Source organism: Hesperophylax consimilis, chromosome 11 (genome assembly GCF_061612785.1).
Source record: "Hesperophylax consimilis isolate HC1 chromosome 11, BYU_Hcon_1.0, whole genome shotgun sequence".
Taxonomy (NCBI): Eukaryota; Metazoa; Arthropoda; class Insecta; order Trichoptera; family Limnephilidae; genus Hesperophylax; species Hesperophylax consimilis.
Genome location: NC_142846.1, coordinates 6,366,714 through 6,382,928, shown reverse-complemented (window position 1 = coordinate 6,382,928; position 16,215 = coordinate 6,366,714). Strand labels below are relative to the sequence as shown.

Genomic DNA, 16,215 nt, shown 5'->3' with positions numbered 1-16,215 from the left:
AATATGTCTATTTTCTTGATCGTATTTTTTGCTACATAATATATGATCGTGTTATAGATAACCTTTGGTACCATTTTTATGTGAAGGTTAGACGAAACATTTACATAAATTATATAGTTATTCAAATAAAAAAATGATGTTGTCGATACAGCCTCGATTTTTTATAAAATAATAAAAATATTATGTAACACTTTGAGAGGTAGGAAAATTTTATCATGAAATCTATATATTTAAAAATGGATATTTCTTTGTTTGTCCCCTATAGACTCAAAAACTACTGGACCGATTTCAGGAGTGTTTAGAAAGTTATTTATTGTTATTAAGTTTAATATGTAGAACTCCATTTTAATTTTTTATTTTTTTATATATTTAATAATATTTTTATTGGGTTTATAAAAACAGTTTATTATTAAACAAGTTCTGCTGTGTAATTATCATAACGCGTGACAGCTGTTTCGGCCTCTGAAGGCATTATTAAACTGTGGGTAGCCCACTTACAGACGCATTACATTATTTGTAGATAGGTATTTTAATTTCAATTACTGATTTTTAATTGATTTCTGAGTAAAATATTACAAATTATTAATGGTTATTACCCCAGTAAAGTTTCCCAAAAAAAAAAAAATAATAAAAAAATTAAAAAAAAAAAAAAATTAAAAAAAATAAAAAGAAAAAATTTAGAAAGTTGTTTCAATTGCAGAAGAAGTCGGGGATGCCCGATGAAGACTTAACGCATTATCTGTGTACTGGAATGAGATACAGATTAGACATAATGTAGTTTTTTGACAGTAACAATGTGAATTTCATTATACTACATGAATGACTACAAGAAAAGTAAACGATGCCATGCTAGGGATGCCCCTGTGTTATGGCGGGTGATGTTTACAGTTTGAAGAATTTAATAATATTCATAATAGTTAGTAAATTAAATTACACAATTTTTTTTTAACTTTATTCATTCTCATTTATATAAGCAATAATTATTAGCCTGAAACACTCATCCACATTGAAAAATCTCCTGATAAAAGATACATGACGCCAACGGGACTTGAACCCGTGTCCTTTCGATTTCCGGTCGACAGCTCTGACCACTGAGCTATGGCGGCTTATCTCTTATCCGCGAAATAATTCAATATATACTAGTGTTTCATTCAACAATTACTGCTTGTTACATTTTTTCACCTGAAACAACCAACTTTATTTTATATGAGAAAGGCATTGTAAGTGCTAACTCTCTCACTAGATGGCGTCGAGACAAATTGTCTACATTTTTTGGTGAAGATACTAGAACTTGTCAAATATTATTTTTTTTTGGTAAACTAATGTTTAAGACAAGATTTTTTATGCATAGCACAAAGGGTAACAATTATTTTTATAAGCAATAATTATTAGCCTGAAACACTCATCCACATTGAATGGCGTCATGTATCTTTTATCAGGAGATTTTTCAATTTGGATGGGTGTTTCAGGCTAATAATTATTGCTTATAAAAATAATTGTTACCCTTTGTGCTATGCATAAAAAATCTTGTCTTAAACATTAGTTTACCAGAAAAAGATTTTTTTATTCATTTTCATTTCTTTACACATATAATACATAATAACAAATAGTATATAATAACATAATATATGAAAACAAATAGTATAAATAAGAAATGAAAACCTACTATATTTCGATTTATTTATAAACGATTACTATATCTGGAATATATGGAATGTGTGGGACTGCACTAACCTCCCCACATACCGGAATAAACATTTATTTTTATTTTTTTTTACTTCCGATTTAGTTGTCCGGGTTAAATCTTCCCCAAAGGAAAAACTTAACCCTTCCACTCACTTTTCCACAAATGATCATCTAGTCAATCAACATTATGTAAGTGCATTATATAAGCAAAATAAATACAAAACAATACAAGAACAACACGTCAACTCACCAGAGATCAAATGGGAAAATAATTCACCGACTCCAGATATTTTCATATCAGAGGGTTTGGCTCGGTAGAACTTCTAACAGGGCCTATAAATCCTACTGATCCCTCAACATAAATATTTAAAAAATCTTTTGTTATCCTACATGTATTCAAAATGACCGACTTTTGCATCTTTATATATAATTTTTTGATAGATCTAATACGCCTAAATTTTTAATTAGAGAGCTAGGTATAATGCCAGTAGCCGAAATAACGAATGGTAATATTTTTATAGTCTGAGAATGCCAAATTCTTTTTATTTCATTTCCTAAATCTGTGTATTTTCTTATTTTTTCACTAACAGATTTTTGAATATTACAGGAATTTGGAATAGCGACATCAATGATATAAGTTATTTTTTTAATTTTGTCATGTAAAACTATATCGGGTCTATTATGACTAATCGCTCGGTCTGTTAGTATAGTTTTATCATAATATATTTTATAAAATTCGTTTTCTAAAAATGAATTTGGTTCGTTTTCATAATATGGTACTACATTACGGCAGTCAATCAAGTTATGTTTAATTACCAAATTTTGGTGAATTATTTTTAAAACTTGATTGTGCCTAAATGTATACTCGGACGGTGCTAATATAGAACATCCCGATATAATATGTTCTATAGTTTCCGGAAAAGCCAAACATTTTCTACACAAATCATCAATTTGATTTGTATCTTTGATTATATGCTTTCTATAATTTTTAGTATTAATGACTCTATCCTGAATGGCAAGCATAAATCCTTCTATTTCTGCGCTCAACTCTCCAATACTCAACCATTTGTTTGACGAAATTTTGTCAACATACGTTTGGTTGAGATAATTGAAGTGTTTTGCGTGTAAAATTTTATTTGACCAGGAATCTAATAATTCCTGGTTGGGATTTATAAAAATGTTGGCATTCTCATAGTATAAATTTAAAGGTGTAATATTTCTATCTGCCTTGCAAATTATTTTGTGCATTTCTGAGCTATGAGCTTTCCTATGGAAAAAAGTTCTTAGCATTTCTACCTGATTATGTTTCAAAGAAGTTATTTTGACTATACCTCTACCTCCTAAATTTCTAGGTAAATTAACTCGTTCTATAGCTGAATTTGGATGATGGCAATTAAACTTTGTTAGCGTAGTTCTAATTAATCTTTCTAAGTTATCTAAATCTGTATCAGACCATTTAATTATGCCAAATGAGTACGTTAATAGAGGTATTGCCCAAGTATTTATTGCTTTTACTAAATTTTTAGCAGATAGATTGCATTTTAAAATTTTCCTGATCCTATTGTGAAATTTAATCCTAACATCATTTTTAATACTACTATGGTCTAATCTATTTGATTGTGGGTATCCTAAATACTTATAAACCTCATCCCTTTTCATACTAGTAATTTGGAAATTTCTAAATATACTCTCGTCCCCATCTACAATTTTGCCTTTCTCTATATGGATCGTTCTACATTTATCTAAACCAAAAGTCATTTTGATATCATCTGAAAAGTTTTTAACTACCTCGATCATTTTCTCTAAATTTTGTTCAGAATTCGAAAATAATTTTATGTCATCCATATATAATAAATGCGAAATTGTACTACTCTCCCTTGTATTACCCTTAACTTTTATTCCAAACTTGCTTTTAATTAACATTTTAGATAGAGGATTCAATGCTAAACAAAACCAAAGAGGACTCAATGAGTCTCCTTGAAAAATTCCTCTTTTAATTGAAATGCCCGGTATTACTATTTTCTTACCTTTTAAATTGATAAGTAAATTGGTATTCCAAAAGGACATAATATTTTCCAAAAAGCTAATAATATTATTATTATTATTATTATTATATTTCCAATTACCTAAAGTATAAAATATATAAGTAGAAAATGTTTTTTTTTTGTTTTAAGTTATTATAAAAAGTAAAGAGAAAACATAATGTACTATAGTTTAGAAAGTTACAGCAAGTGAGTTGTAGAAAGGACAGATAAATTTATAGAAAAAGCGTTTCAATATCCACGTTATTAGAATAAGGTACTCGTAAAAGTAAAAAGTATATGATTGTCTGCCACTACAATCGTTGGCATTTCCGTATTTTCTTTTTTTTTGTTAAATAGGCAAACAAACAAAAGGATTTTCAAGAATTTGTGTTACACATAATACGTTTTAAGCATAGACATATGAATATTAGTAGACCTGCCCTAAGTGATTAAAAGCGTATTATCCCCACTCCCCATACCGGTTCCATTGGAGCCGGCTGTGCTCGCGTATGGCCTCAAGTGAAATTTGAAAACGTGACGTCATCATTCTTGTGCGAACTATGGTCGAGGCATCATCGGTTCATTTTACGAAATAACACGGCAAAATGTTGACTTGTACTATGAAAACTTGTAAAAATAGATGTGAAAAAGAGAATAAACCCAATTGTCGTATTACATTCCATATATAAGCATTATTTTACTTTATTTTAAGCATATTCACATCGTATAATATAGATCAGTTTTAGAAACATATACTATCACATCGAGAAACGTCTGGACGCGAAACACAAAGCTGGTTGGTTGCTGGGAAGTAAATTATGAACATTTATAAAAGTGTCTTAACTAAATACTTAAACGAAATATTCGACTCTGAAAATGGAACCGAATTTTTTTGCAGAATTTGGACTTCGCAAATTTGTTCATAACGTGGCGAGTAATTTGCGCTCCCATGTAAAAATGTCTATTCATTCAAAAGCAGGTTTTACTTTTAAGAAGTAAATGGTGATATTATAATGCGAGATGCCTATTTACTGTCAGATTGATTTATTGACGAATCACAGTCAGCCTTACTCCCTTCGTTCTTCAACAGTTGATTTTACCCGTCGCCATTATCTTCTCGTCTATTAATTCCTATGTCTGTGGTTTTAAGTTATTATCTCATTGAGTCATTCAGACTATCTCCGACATCCATAAACTTCCGTTGGGGAATCGTCAAGTCTAAAGTTCTCAGTTAGGAACAATACAACCATATAACAATGCAATTAATCTGCAGCTAGGCCGCAGAATGACTCAATATGTCATTCGTATCGGGGAGATAATGCTTCAGTAGATAATATAACAATGATGTAGGTATAAAATGCAACTCACTTTTACCACAAAGGCCAATAAATTAAATAATCCAGGAATTTGAACAAATAAGACCCAAGGCGGCAGTAATATTAACAGGTGGGAAACATTGATGTAATTTGGTCGATTGTAGGGAACCTACTATAAAAAGATTTATGAAATCTAGCTTATGGGGAAGCCATAAGCCAAAAATGTGTATATTCTTGGTATACCTTAATTCGTAGGTAATAAGCATTAAAATCGCTTGACAAACGGAGTCTAGAAACGTTCGTTTCAAGCAAAAAAACTGTTTTTTTACTTATTTTGTAAATAATTTTATAAGAAAGCAAAAAAGTTAATCAAGTGAAACTGTCATACATAATTTTAGCTATAAAACTGAATTTTTTAAAAGTTGTTTCCTTTATGCGTTCATACATTTCTATTGAAAAAATATTTTTTGTAGTAGTTTGTATTTATATTTTTTATTGAGTAAATTATTTTTTTATTTGTGAATACAAAGTAGAATTACTCGAGCGAAGCGATAGGAAAACCTTCAATTTAACTAAAGCATATTTTTTGGTTTTCATAATGTATACCAATTCGTTATAAAGATTAATCAAAATAGTGATTTGGCATTAAGCTTCGCCTTATGAACTAAGGTCATAATTCCAATAAAACTAAATAAGCAGTGTAGCGAAATGAATCAGCGTACACGGAGAAAAATGAGTACGATTTTAAAACCATAATACTGCTAAAAATTTGACTACTTATAAAATAATAGTCATTCAGAATATATCTGAACACGTGTTCACGCATATATCCATATTTGAATAAATATAATGGACGAGATGCGAAAATATTATTATTTTTAAGAACACGCATTCCGACTAATATTTCATTAAAAATATTCGTAATTTTAATATTTCTTAACAGTAAGTTTTCTCGGTGAAGGGAATTTCCAACAGTTTTCAAAAAAAAAACGTAATTAAAAACTTCTTCATACATTCAAATACAGTCAGAACAAGTTTATGTTATCATCAAAATTAACTTACTTTACCAAAAGTGATAAACTTACTGAATGACCTACAGATTAATGACACCGAGCTGAAACAAGTCGGCAATTACATTTATCTGGGACAAAAAATTGTTGGGAAGTAAGAGCTTCATAGATGCCCGCACAGATGGCAGTGCATAGAGCTTGCGTGGAAGTCCGCAAGATGGAGCCAGTGGCCAGTAGTCGCCAGGGCCAGTGGGAAGGCTCTCAGAGAAACTTACTGTTTCAGATTCCAAATAGCCAGCTTCTAGTTAGGTCGACTACCGAGTCACCATTATAATACGTGGAGTATTAATAAATCCCTGATTAATCTAAAAGAACCATTTAATTATAAACTCCTTCCAAGACGCGTTGGAGACCTGTTTGTACGAAACAATTTTACAACAATCCGTAAATACATGTATTTTTTGTGAAACAGGAAGTAATGCAAAACTGGGGTGGAGTTTAGACGCAAACACGTTGAAAAATTATTGATATAAAATATTACTAATAAAAATAAAAATCAGGTCAAATTATTATTATTTATCGAATGAATTGACATATTTCCTAGCAAACTATCAGTAAAACCCAAATGTGTTACGAGGATGTCGAAATATTGTCACATTTCGTCATTATATTTATCAGGAAAAGAGCAGCTGCATTAACACGCGTTCCCATGGACTAATATTTTAATAGTAAATGGCTTTCCATCACGTTTTTAACAGGATATTGATGAATCAGCCGTACTAACGCAATACCTACATGGATAAGAAACATGCGAAACTAATTAAAAAGAGGTTTAATAATTGAAAATAATTCAGGGTAGGATAAAAAGATGCACGCGAGGTGAAAAGAAGAATGAACATCGACCATTTCGATGAGAATTGAGAGAATGAAGAGAAAATTTATCGATGGAAAATAAAACAAAAGACATTAAGTACACCAAAAATAATAATAGCAATGGGCAGAACATATCGCTCAGAGATGAACAGCCGATGGATCTCGTCAGTCAGTGGCCCTCAAGAGAAAAATAATTGATGATCAAAAGTTAGACGAAAATTTTAACGTTCTCTGGTGTGGATGATTGTTGATTGGATAGGCCTTTCATAAGTGGATATACGTACAGCTGCGGTAATGAATACTATGCTGATAAATAAATAAACATGTGGTAAAGCAAAGTACGGACCAGAGGATAACAGACTCAGCTTTGGAATGCCTATATCAAATAGAGGCTGATAATGATGACTTCATCAATGACTGACGAAAATGGAAAAATAAAAACAAATTTGAAATAAGTTATGAACTTGAGAATCTGAAAGAAAACCTTGCTCCCAAAGTGGTAATAATGCCAGATGACAAGTTAGCGAAAATCGTGACTAAGTGAGTACATCAGTGGAAGCAACTCAGAGGCAGACTGGAGAAAGAGATGGACTGACTACGTGGAAGAGGATAAAAGCAAAAAGGACTGGACGACAAACAGTGTTGCCAAGTTAGCATATTATATGCTAAATTTGGCATAATTACTCCATGTTTAGCATAACTATTATGCTTTTAGCATATAGCATATTTATTTGGCTTATTTTTACAGAAACATGAAAATAATAAAAACCAATTTTTTAACTAACAAAAATGATATCGATTGAAAAACTGGTGTCTCAATGGAGAAACATAGTTTACATTAAATGGGAATCCTTGACTTCCACTGTAGAGTTTTGGAATGAAGTCATGCAATATAAAGATGCAGCTAATAATAACCCCTTCGGTGATGTCAGTTTGCAATGTCTATTTTAACATTGCCGCATTCAAATGCGGACATTGAACGTGTATTTACGGTCAAAACAAAACTCCGAAATCGTTTGGCGGTGAGAACCCCAAATGCCATTTTGTACGTGAGATTTGGCCTAAAGAGAGCAGGAAAGTGCTGTTATTCTTACACTGTTCCTGACAAAGTACTACGCTGCATTGGGACCAAAGAAAGTTACGACTCCGTTTCTCAGCCTTCCACTTCAGCTGCTGTTAATGAAGAAGAAGAAGATGAAGATGAAGATATTGATATTTTATTTCACTGATTTTATTTCTAAATTAAATTTATTTTAGCTTTTTTTGGCATTTTTTAAAGTAATTTAGCATTTTTCTTGCATATTTTTCCCATCACTCTATTTCTCAACAAATACTAAGTTAAATTTATGTTGGCTTTTTTTTTTGCATTTTTTAAAGGAATTTAGCATATTTATGGCATATTTTTCCCATCACTCTAGCATATTTTGAAGTAGTTGAGTTGGCAACACTGACGACAAATGGCCAGAAACCGCAGCAAATGGAGAAAATTTGTGGAGAAGGCTAAATCCCACCTTGGCATGTAACTTATTTTTATTTATTTATTTATTTATTTATTTATTTATTTAACGCCCAGAGGGCTTTTACATGTGGGTGGTACAAATTTAATGACAGTTTTGAAACATAAGAAAGAAAAGAAAGAAATAATAAAAATAAAATTACATAAGTATATGCGAGAAACAAAATTAAAAATATCAAGAACATAAATTAAAAAATACAGCGATTTGACTGGTTTACAAAAATATAACTTCCATTTAGGAATAGTATTGAAATAGGTCTTTTACATAATCCACAAAATTCGCAAAGTTAATGTTAAATAACTTAACGATGATATTGATGCAATCAATATACTTATTAATAATAACCAACATCTAAAGATAAAAACTATTCAACTATTGTCCAAGAGTGTTGAATCTCATCTTATTGTCTTGTGGAAAACTTCCGTATTCCTGTTTATATTATTCATCGACTGATTGCAAAGTGACCAACCGTGATAATATACAGATTGCTATTAATTAATCAAATGAAAAACGCAAAATAGCGTCCGTCAAAAACAATAGATCGTGAACTTGCAGTTAGTGCATACAAAACAAAACGAGACATTAGTCACGCATGATATAAAGTGCAACAAACAAATTTTACAATAATTTATCAAAGTGCAAAATCGTTTGTCATAACAGCATTGATTTACTGTGGCTGATTATGCATTATTGACTTGTTTTTTTGAAGTATGTATGAAGCCTAGTAACAGTGTCTAGTGGTATCTTGGAAAACCGACAATAGGTGGGAATGTTGTTCTGCCACTATATCAATGGAAGATGCTTTGAAGAATGAATGTTATTGATCCCTTTGGGAAACAGTTGCTTTTCCTTTCTAACGTACAGGCTTTTATTTGTAAATGATGTCTCTCCACTAACTTCAAGAACAAGAACAAAATGAAAAACTCTTCTCACCTTGGGTGAGAACCATTGATGATGGTGAGAACACCTAATCATTTTTGGTGTGTATATACAGGGTTTTCAATAAGAGGTGTTATTTGTGAATGGATTGCGCTATCGAGAGATGATTAATGATTTTTTATGGCCGGAATTGGATGGTATTGATCTGGACAAAGTTTACTTTCAACAAGACGGCGCTACGTGCCACACAAGCAACGAAACCATTGATCTTTTACGGGAAAAGTTTCCGGAGCGTGTTATCTCTCGAAGAGGTGATCACAATTGGCCACCGAGATCTTGTGATTTAACACCTTGCGACTTCTTCCTTTGGGGCCACGTGAAAGAGAAGGTCTACGCCAACAGCCCAGCGTCGATTCAAGACCTCAAAAATGGAATTCGTGAGGCTATCGAGGACATAAGGCAGCCACTTTGCGATTTGGTTATGGAAAATTTAATGAAAAGGATATGGTCCTGTAGGCGTGGTCGTGGCGGTCATTTGACTGATGTTATTTTTCACTATTAACGGCATACCTTCCTCTTTATAATGAAATAAACATTCGATCATTTATATTAAAATATGGCATTTTTCTTTGAATATCAAAATAACACCTCTTATTGGAAAACCCTATGTATGTTGTGCTGTGTAGGAACAGTCAGGGGATTTGAGAAGTTGGTCCTTAAAACGGTTCGGAGAAGCGGTGGGTACCCTCGACTTTGTTTCTCCTGAGCAGTCTCGCCGAAAGTGTAGAGCAGGAACAGAAAATGCATTCAATTACAACTATTAGCCCATCTTACAATTGTATGCAAAGAAGGTCTATAACGTCTTACACGCGTACACTAACCCAAAATAGTAAGGCCAGAATTGATCAAACCTCGATTAAGTCATAGATTATAGTCGAATCGTCCTTGACATACTTTTGATTTTGTAAATCACAGTTCTTTACGAGCTGGTCAAATGTTAATTAAAGACAATTTAAATTTCGTTAGGTCGGTTTAGAAATGCATAATTAATATTTAACCGATGTCAAATTTATTCAAAGCCATCATTGTGTTGGCTGTATCGTCTTGCATAATGCGATATCAAGTTCCATGCGACAGAATAGGTTGAAAATTTAACCAAAAATATATATTTTAGTTATTGAAACAATTTAATGAGACTAAAAAAAATAAGAATGACAAACATTCCCGGGTTATGAATGACAATATTTAAGAAAATTCTTCTAACATTATTATAAGCAGAAAATGTTGCTCGTGCAATTTTGGAGGACTTAGCTTAACAGATTAATAGAACCGACGACACGCTAGTGGGAACCAGACGCATCTGTGAACACGGCTCCTAACCGGCGACTTCTGCTACGAAATTAAAAGGCACTAATAAAAAATTAAAAACTCCTTTATTATGTGATACAAAGAAGTGTTTCTATCTGCCCGGAGTAAGTTGGCATACACTTGTTTTGGGTCTAAATCAGAGGAAGGGGAAATCGAGAGGAAGGAGGGGGGCAAGATGAAGGCTGGAAGTTCCTGGTTAGTCAGATCTAGTCACCAAACATAACCAAAGCAAAGACGAAAACCCTTTTAATATACTCGTACTGACAGTGGGGTGTCATCTACGTGGTCGTGGAATTTGTATTGTGGGCCACCATGAATAAGCAATAGAACATTGACATAATAAAATACGAAAATAAAAAAAGTTACATTATTCAAAAATACTAGAAATATTTAAAACTCGACACATTTATGACAATTTTCAATTAGGTAGGCGACGCATTACGCTATGCGTATCATTACTTGGTCTATTTCAGCATATCTACTACCTATGAGAGCCCTCTATATTTCATTAGTCAGAAGTCAATTGGAGTATAATTCGCCTATTTGGTCCCCTTTATATAAAGTTCACTCCAATAATATAGAAAGAGTTCAGCACAAATTTCTTGTACGTAAATTTTAAGCTCAGAATTCCTATTGATTACATTAAAAAGTGCATCTAATAACACTGTCTGACAGGAGAATTATTTCAGACTTGGTTGTTTTACACAGAGTCATTAAAACTTAATTGATAGTCCTGCCATCGTTTCCACTGTTAAACTCCATGTGCCGACTAGGAATACAAGACAAAATATAACATTCTTCTGCAGTACATACACGACCAACTATCAGACACACTCACTGACCAATAGGATGCATAACCTGGGCAACAAGTATGGGGGTGCTATTGATTTATTTATTGAATCCATTTATAGAATTAAGCATAATCTATACCAACACTTTTTGTCGAATCCTACAAATTAGAGTAGCGTTGGTAAATTATTTTTAATTTTTTTGTCTTATATGTAATGTTGTTGTAATTTCTTTTTTACTTTATATTATTCTTAGTTTTTTTTAAATTATTTCTTAATATTTTATCACTATACTTGTTATCACAATTTTACAATTGTGTATTTTGTACCTACTTTACAATGGCTTACATCTATTTACTGTCAGTATCTCCTGTATAATACAGATATTCTCCTATGTAAACTGCATCATGTATCACTTCTATGTAAAAGCCTTTTTAGGCGTATATATAAATAATTAAATAAATATCTCTCGCCATACACTACTACTAATGGTCATTTAGCGATATATGATTCCAACAGTCTGTAGACAAAAGCCGCTACTTTTAGCGCGGCTTCAAAGGTGTCGGATACGCTGTTTATGCACAACTTTTTGGATAATGTTTCGTTCGTTATGCAAAATAACCGGCTCATAAATGAATGGGGGTGAACTAACTAAGCTCTTAGAACTGAAACAAATCATATACACGATCCACAAACTTAATTGATTCCGTTCTATTTTCGTTAGTTTTGAGTGATGCCTAATGACATCATGAAATAATTGTCTCCTTTTTTAATGTCAAAAAGTTTATACGGACTGAAAATTGTATGTTAAAGTTAATAAATTTCAATACGACATTGCCGATTTATTAGTATTTTTTTATAGAGAGATGCGCTAGTGTTGCCAGCGTATATCGAATTCTGATTTATTGCGTTATCAACATCGGACTGGCTATCAACAGCGCGATGAAATCATCGGTAGTTACGCCTATAATACGGAACTGCTGAGTTCAGAACCAAGGAGCGAGTTTTCAAGTTGTGACATTACGTGACTATGGTACTATAATTGTAAATAAACATGAATTTCAAATAACGGCTTGAATTACCATAAACTAACATTGGTCTCTCCAAGGTTATCGAGTCAAAGTCGCAGAGGACTGCCTATCATTGATTCAAGTGATGCAAGTCCTTACGATTTCCTTGACAGTGTTAATGAATAAATAACAAGAGATGACGACAACTGTTGCTCAAACAGGGAAATCAGAAAAAGCTGCAGATTAGCAAACAATGTAATAAAAAGGAATGAAATATACCTAGTAATAGACCTCATTTCAGAGTATAAATATTATGCAGCTTGAAAAGTCTTTATCTACGTTTAGTGACTAGATCTGAATAGCCAGTCACTACCACAACTTCCTGATCTTCATCATTCCCCTCCCTACAATCCGCAACGGGATTTAGATGTGTAAGAAGGGGTTCCATGATAACTCAACACAGTGACAATTCAACACACTATTAAAAAGTGATATAAAGTCATTAGAAACAATGAAAAAAAAATTTTTTAACCTAACCTACTTAACCCAGTTAATAAAGTTTTTGTTTCATCACTTTCCATGACTTTATATAACTTTTTAAAGATGTGATGAATTACCATTGTGATGATTTATCCTTGGCCTTTCTAAGATACACAATTCCGGGTTCCATGATAACTCAACACAGTGACAATTCAACACACTTTTAAAAAGAGGTATAAAGTCATTAGAAACGATGAAAAAAAAATTAAACCTAACCTAACCTAACCTAAAGTAACCTACTTAGCCTAGTTAATAAAGTTTTTGTTTCATCACTTTCCATGACTTTATATAACTTTTTAAAGATGTGATGATTTATCCGGTCACCGTAAGAAGGAACTTAAATACCTACCTACTTAATTATAAGCGATTCAATATTTCATGTAGAAACGTCACTTTCTCAATAACAATTCTTAAATTCAAACTTTCTTCAGGCAGATAGGTATCATAATATTGAGGAAAAAAGGCAAATAAGAAAGTCAAAATAAACACGACGATTTTACATTTGAAAAAACAATCTTTTCTGAACCACAGTCAACGTTAGCCAGCCACCTAGTCAAAGTAAAGCTGGCTTGAATATTAAAGTGGATGCACAGATTTTGGAAAACCGAAATGGAACTTACAAACATATACAGATAGACGAAATGCAAAACGGTCGGCTTATATGCAATATATAATATATAATATAATAATGTACAATATAATATATCAAATACAAGGTTTTCGAATAAGAGGAGTTATTTTGATATTCAATCGTAAAAGATCAATGGTTTTGTTGCTTGTGTTGCACGTAGCGTCGTCTTGTTGAAAGTAAACGTTGTCCAGATCAATACCATCCAATTCCGGCCATAAAAAATAATTAATCATCTCTCGATAGCGCAATGCATTCACCGTAACTGTTGCTCCAGCCTCATTTTCGAAAAAGTAAGGTCCAATGACTCCGCCGGACCATAAACCGCACCAAACAGACACACGTTGAGGATAGATAGGCTTTTCAACAATAACTCTTGGGTTTTCCGAACCCCAGATGCGACAATTTTGCTTGTTGACGAAGCCACCGAGGTGGAAATGGGCCTCATCACTCAAGATGATTTGCATTTGATTCACTCAAGTGAATTTTAATAATTTCAATGCGTTGTTGAAGCGTGTATCGTTCCATTTTTATTAATGGCGTAGTTTCTACTTGTCAAATGTCAAAAAATGACAGCTTCAAAAGTAACATCTACCGAAATAGCGGGCTATTCAAAATAAAACCTCTTATTGGAAAACCCTGTACAATACACAAACATATCATGGGCATTGTATTTGAATCTGTACCTTATCCAGGAAGGGCCAAACTGCAGTCAGCACCACGCTGAATCCAAGAGACATTAGGAACATTGTGAAGTAGATGACCCTGACTGATCTCCATCGGCGGCGCTTCTCATCAGCAGTCTCCAGTCCATCATCCTCCTCCATGACGGGTTCCTTCGTCTCCACCGCCTTCCAGCGCATCTTCTTTATCCAGTCCATCCTCACTGGGTATTAACTGCAACAACAACAAAATTATATTAGTAAAGTTGATAGTCAAAAATCAACCCGTAAAACAAAGTTTATTTTACTAAAATACATCTATTTGTCTTGAAAAACATTTTTTAATATTCGGCTGAGAATTGAACCTTCCTTGCCAGATGCCGATCATCTAGTACAGAGGTTCCCAAAGTGGTCTAAATGGACCCCCAGGGGTCGATATCGGCTTGCTGGGGGGTCTATGTTAGCGAGAAAAAAAATTGGGGGTCCACGAGATTCAAATATGGGTACATTCGAGCGGACCCCCATTTATCTCAAGTCAACATTTGGGAGTTCCGTGAATGACAGTAGACCTAACACAAATATAATAGACTGAGAAATTACTTATTTGATATTTGTATTTTTATATTTCGTAAAGTTGTTAATTGAGGTATGTATATAAATAACGTCTACGTTCCTTTTCTAGTCAGAATTAATATATTCAAGCAAAACATTGTACATTGGAAGCCGCGAATTTTCCTAGTTCGAGATATTACTTATTTGATATTTGTATTTTTATATTTCGTAAAGTTGTTAATTGAGGTATATAAATAGAGTCTACGTTCCTTTTCTCGTCAGAATTAATATATTCAAGCAAAACATTGTACATTGGACGCCGCGAATTTTCCTTGTTCCCCAACTTGTTTTTGAAAAACGTCCAGGGTAATAATGACGTTCAACATTTAAATGCACTTCACACAGACTTCAAAACTAAGTTTGAGGACATTTTGACTATGGAAATGGAACGTTGAAGAATCGGATATCATGTGACAAGAAGAACTGACCGGAATAAGCACCTACAAAGAAATTAAGGGGCAGTTCTGTAGAGCCAGCTACAGAAAGAAATTCCCGTTGCTTATCCTGCTTCATTTTCATTTGGTGTAATACCTCACAAGGGTGCCCCTGTCTGCACAATGTAAAGACAGAGGAACTATACCGCCACCCGGTTGTTGGACAGGGAAGGGAAGGGAATCTTTTTACGAAAAAAATAAATGATTATCACATGGGACGTTAATAGTTTTAGGTAAATTCAATATTCGGCAGGCAGGGGTCTACGGAAAAAAAGTATATTTGGAAAGTGGTCTACGGGGCAAAAAAATATGGGAACCTCTGGTCTAGTATCGACATTTATTTCTTACTGCTGTAATATGGTCTGATTTCAGAGAAATGCGTATATGTCCGCATGTTTGCACGTGATTGACACCAAAATTTGTAAGAATGTATTTTCATCGACAACAAGTCTATCTGACAAGTTTTAGCTCGATCGGATGTCAACACAAACCTAAACTAACCTAACTTATATTAACCTAACCTATTATTTTATCATGTTTTGTTGCAACTACTCTAGCGATGGGGTGTTTAAATAAATGCCTTGAGCGATGGAGTTTTCCGGGAATTACGTTTTGGATTTCTCCAAAAATTATAGCTCCGGATATTAATATTATGGAAACATATAAACTGCTTATTATTAATTAAAGCCAATGAATCCACCTATATCTCACCGTTTAGACCATATTTTTAGGTTTTACAATTGTGCTGTTTGCAGGAAAATCGAAATAAATTTAGGCAGTCATCGCTCAAGGCCTAGAGCGGTCAGACCTAAATACGGATAGCCATCGTTTAACTGGATCCTTAACCTCTGATGCTGATTTGTTTGAT

At 33.1% G+C, this 16,215-nt stretch overlaps 1 protein-coding gene across 1 annotated transcript in view; it reads right to left on the bottom strand.

Annotated features, from left to right (window-relative positions):
* Positions 1-16,215, bottom strand: part of Cln7 (CLN7/MFS domain-containing 8) — a 76,681-nt gene that overhangs the window by 42,741 nt on the left and 17,725 nt on the right. The window contains exon 2 of the mRNA XM_089637235.1: positions 14,326-14,536. Coding sequence (XP_089493361.1) covers positions 14,326-14,520 — 195 coding nt within the window. The 5' untranslated portion in view covers positions 14,521-14,536. The remainder of the gene's footprint in view (positions 1-14,325; positions 14,537-16,215) is intronic.